The sequence below is a fragment of the Myotis brandtii genome, unplaced genomic scaffold (assembly GCF_000412655.1).
Source record: "Myotis brandtii unplaced genomic scaffold, ASM41265v1 scaffold447, whole genome shotgun sequence".
In the NCBI taxonomy this organism is placed as follows: Eukaryota; Metazoa; Chordata; class Mammalia; order Chiroptera; family Vespertilionidae; genus Myotis; species Myotis brandtii.
The window spans coordinates 1,669,710-1,674,564 of record NW_005367108.1 but is presented as its reverse complement, the minus strand read 5'-3'; the positions used below and the strand labels follow the sequence as shown (position 1 = coordinate 1,674,564).

The 4,855-nt window shown below is 45.6% G+C and overlaps 1 protein-coding gene across 1 annotated transcript in view; it reads left to right on the top strand.

Moving 5' to 3' along the window:
- Positions 1 to 2,747, top strand: part of ZNF425 (zinc finger protein 425) — a gene marked incomplete at its 5' end in the record, with an annotated part of 15,329 nt that extends 12,582 nt beyond the window's left edge. The window contains 7 exon segments of the mRNA XM_014546455.1: positions 364 to 404; positions 407 to 747; positions 1,077 to 1,490; positions 1,493 to 1,604; positions 1,607 to 1,667; positions 1,669 to 2,187; positions 2,189 to 2,747. Coding sequence (XP_014401941.1) covers positions 364 to 404; positions 407 to 747; positions 1,077 to 1,490; positions 1,493 to 1,604; positions 1,607 to 1,667; positions 1,669 to 2,187; positions 2,189 to 2,615 — 1,915 coding nt within the window.
- Positions 2,748 to 4,855: the final 2,108 nt, after the last annotated feature.

Sequence of the window (4,855 nt, the reverse complement as noted above, 5' to 3'; positions counted from 1 at the left end):
TCTCTCTCTCTCTCTCTCTCTCTCTCTCTCTCTCTCTCACACACACACACACACACACACACACACACACACACTTTCTCCCTCTCTTTCTCCTTCACCTCTGTCCCTTCTTCCCTTCCATTCTCTCCAAAAATCAATGGAAAAGGATTAACAAAACAAAACAAAAATATTAACATAGACCCTCGACTCACACTATGCACAAAAATGAACTCACAATGATCCATAGACCTAAATGTTAAAGCTAAACCTACAAAACTTCCTAAAGAAACATAGAAAAAAAAGTCTTCATGACCTTCAGTTAGGCAAAAGTTTTTAGATACAATACCAAAAGTATAATCCATTTAAATTGGTAAACTGAATCAGGGCAAAAGAGGAGGAGTGCCATTTAAATCGTTTCCAAAAGCAGGCTCCCATGCTACCTTACCAGGGGAGGAAAATAAGATTTTATCAGATCAAAGAGCTGCCTTACAAGATCTCCAAGAAAGAGAGATTCTGCATAAAAATGTCAACATCACAGCATCTAATCAGGATGAGAATGATCTATGGCATAAGGCTATGGGTCCCCCAGGTCACCTGGAAGTTCCATCAGGGCCGAGCTTTTATTCCTGCTTCGTTTTCCACAAAAAGAAAGACTTGGTAAAGCTCAGAAGGAGCCACTCCAAGGGCCAGCCCTCTACATATCCCAAGTACAAGAGCAGAAGGAGCTCTCACCTCAGATGGAGCGGATGGTCCTGTGTAAGAAGCAGCGTTTCCAATGTGGTGAGTGCGAGAAGAGCTACCGCACGAAGTGCAGCCTGATGGCACACCAGGTCATTCACACGGGGCAGTGGCCCTTCCGGTGCCCTGAATGTGAGAGGACCTTCCGGGATAAAGCCACTTTGAAGAAGCATCAGTGTTTGCACAAAGGTCAGAGACCATTTTCCTGCCAGGAGTGTGGCAAGGGTCTCACCCAGCAGTCCAAGCTCACTGAGCCACAAAAAGAAAGACTTGGTAAAGCTCAGAAGGAGCCACTCCAAGGGCCAGCCCTCTACATATCCCAAGTACAAGAGCAGAAGGAGCTCTCACCTCAGGTGGAGCGGATGGTCCTGTGTAAGAAGCAGCGTTTCCAATGTGGTGAGTGCGAGAAGAGCTACCGCACGAAGTGCAGCCTGATTGCGCACCAGGTCATTCCCACGGGGCAGCGGCCCTTCCGGTGCCCTGAATGTGAGAGGACCTTCTGGGGTAAAGCCACTTTGAAGAAGCATCAGTGTTTGCACAAAGGTCAGAGACCATTTTCCTGCCAGGAGTGTGGCAAGGGTCTCACCCAGCAGTCCAAGCTCACTGAGCACGTCAGGGTGCACACTGGGGAGAAGGCTTTCCAGTGTCCACAGTGTGACCGAAGCTTCCGCCTGCAGAGAAGTTTGAAGGCCCGTCTTCGCCTGCACAGTGGGGAGAAGGCCTTCCATTGTCCGGAGTGCGGCCGGAGCTTTTCCCGGAAGGAAGGCAGCTGTGAAGGCCCACCAGGTGTTTACACAGTGGGGAGAAGCTGATTTCCTGAGATCAGTGTGATAGGAAATTCCCCCACAGGGCTAGACTCACTGAGCATGTCAGAGTTCATACTGGAGAGAGCCCTTTGAGTGTCCTCAGTGTAAGAACGCGTTCCACCTAAAGAGAAGCCTAAAAGCCCATCTGTCAGCACAGCGGGGAGAAGCCCTTCCCGTGTCCAGAGTGTGGGAGGACCTTCTCCTGGAAGAACGCCATGAAGGCCCACCAGCGTCTCCATAGCGAGGAGAAGCCATTCTCCTGTGCACAGTGTGGCAAGAGGTTTACCCGGCCCTCCAAGCTCACTCGCCTCAGCCGAGTCCACAGCAAGCAAAAGGAATTCTCTTGTGCCGAGTGCAAAAAGACCTTTCCTCGGCAGTCAAGGCCCACGGAGCACCTCAGGGTCCACACCAAGGAAAAGCCATTCTTCCGTGCTGAGTGCAACCAGAGCTTCCGCAGACGCTCACACCTCACTGAGCACAGGTGGCTTCTCAGTGAGGAGGATCCTTTCCAGTGTCCCGAGTGTGGCAAGAGCTTTTCCTGGAAGGCCTCCATGAAGTTCCACCAGCGGAAGCACAGGGGCGAGAAGTCCTTCCCCTGTAGCGAGTGCAGTAAGGCCTTTACTCAGCAGTCTCAGCTCACTGAGCACGCGAGAATTCCCCTGGGGGAAGCCCTTCCAGCATCCCGAGTGCAATAAGAGTTTCCGTCTCAAAGGACATTTGAAAAGCCACCTGCTCCAACACAGTGGCCAAACCCCATTCTCTTGTGTTAAGTGTAGCAAAAGTTTCACTCGGCTGCAGTACAGGCTCACAGACCACATTCGAGTTCACTGTGGTCCAGCGTGTGACAAGAGCTACTGCGTTCCAGGGAGTTTGAAGGTCCATTTGTAAACGCAAAGAGGACAGAAGCCCTTCAGGTATCCCGAATGCGGCAAAGGCTTCCTCCAGAAGAGAAGTTTGAAGACCCATCTGCACCATCACAGAGGGGAGAGGCCTTTTGCTTGTGATGAGTGTGGAAGGAGCTTCACATACCTGGGGGCACTCAACACCCATATTGCTCCACTGCATGCCAGGGAAAAGCCCATCAGTCTCTAGATCAAGCCACACAGACAGTGAGCTCTGTTGGCTCGCTCTGGCTGAGTCAGGATAAAGAATTCACAGAACACTGGCTTCAGACACATGGGCCAGATGCATAGGAGACCGGGTGTGACGCCTCCTTGACAATGGTTCCAAGTAATTTAGGCATAAGATAGTCAGGCATCTCCCCTCTGTAATCCTCACAGGCAAAGCCTGCCAATCATGGAAGGAACATTTTATTCTGTTCTGTTATTTTATCCACTGTTGTGTCATCCAAAAGCATGATAATGCCTTCATTCAATTCTGAACCCACAGTCTCGGTGAAGAAATGTTACAGATGGAATTGTTTTCCCCCAAATGCCTCAGTGTGCTTTCCATTACTAGGCTGCCTTATTTAATTAAGGTTTTCCATCTTCTCACATAGTGAGTTTCATTTTCTCTCAAATGGTGAGAGGACATCTGTGTCTTGTGGGAATTTCTCTATATTGCTCAAAATAAATGTCATTTACCATCTCATTTGTTTAAAAAAATCAAAACTCTTTTGCTTCAAAAGTCACCACCAATAAAATGACAAATCAAGCCAAAGACTGATATAAAATTTTGTAAATCCTGTATCTAATAAAAGACTGGTATGCAGAACATACAAAGCACTCTTCAACTCAATAATAAGAAGGCAAACAACCCAACTCGAAGAAAAAAATGGACAAATTATTTAAGTAGACATTAGAGAAGATAAATGAATGGCTAATAAGCATATGAAAATATACTCAACATCATTTGTTATTAGAGAAGTGCAAAATAAATTCACAATGAGATATCACTATACACCTACCAGAAGACATATAATTAAAAAAGACAACAACAAATATTGGCAAGGATGTGTAAGTACTGAAACCCTCCTACTTTGCTGGTGGTAATACAAGATAACAATTTGGTATTTCTTAAAATGTTAAAAACGTATCACTCAACACAGCAGTTCTACTCCTAAGAATCTATCCAACATGTATGTGAATGTTCTTAGCACCACCATTCAGTAGAGCCCCAATAAAAGATAACCAGGATTTTGATTAACTGGTGGTACATGGATAAACAAATGTGGTATATCCATACACTGGAATACTATATAGCAACAATGGAATGGACCTCTGATATGTTGTACAACATAGATGAATGTCAAAACCATGATGCAAAGTGAAAGAAGCCAGACACATAATACTGCCTACTGTATAAGTCAATGTACACGAAATAGTCAGAAAAGGAATATTAATGGAGACAGAAATCAGAGGCTGAGGTGGGAGTGGTGATTAACTAACTGCAAAGGAGCATAGAGAAACTTTCTGGGATGATGGAAAGGCTCCCAAACTGGATCATAGTGATGGATGCACAACTATAAACTTACTAAAATAAAAAAGATCGTTGTACACTTACAGTGAGTGAATATTATGATATGTAAATCATACCTTAATAAAGTTGTTTAAAATTTTATTGATTTATTGATTGATTTCAGAGAGGAAGGGGGAGGAAGAGATAGAAACATCAATAATGAGAGAGAATCATTGATCCACTGCCTCCTGCACACCCCACATTGGGGGTTGAGCCCGCAACATGGGCATATTCCCTGTCTGGGAATGGAACTGTGACCTCCTGGTTCATAGGTCAACTCTCAACCACTGAGCCACACCAGCCTGGCTGTTGAAAGAATTTAAAGCCAAAATTCTTATGAAGAGATAACAATTCAGACATTGCTATACACATTTAATGATCAACTTTTGATGGAAATTAAATTAACTTCGTGCTGTCCTACAAAATTTGAGAGCTGTGTTTGTTGTCATTCTTAGGGACTTTTCAGGGAGCCCAACTGTTGGGGGGTTTTAAGCAGCAAATGAGATCAGGAATCTTCCAGGATCATGGGTCAAGGAAGGGTCACAGAGCTTCCTAGTACCCATGGGGCAGGGGAGGGGGGTGAGATAAAATGCTTCTTCCTGATCGATTCCAGGCGCCTCTAGAATTAGAGAATTTCAGAGCACAGGTTTTTCCCAAATGACCATCTAGCTAGAACAAGGGATGGATCCGAGCAGATGGTTTGAGCCCGGGAGGTCTCATATCGGCTTTTGAATCCAGTTGGCTTCCTCCAGTAGTGCTGTCTCAGAAACTTCTATCCCCTGAAGTTCTCACTGTTGGTTGCTGAATGCTTGTTGAAGAAATACTTTCAGAGATGAATGAGGGAAGTAAAACTCAAGTCTGCAGAAGCCAGTGTG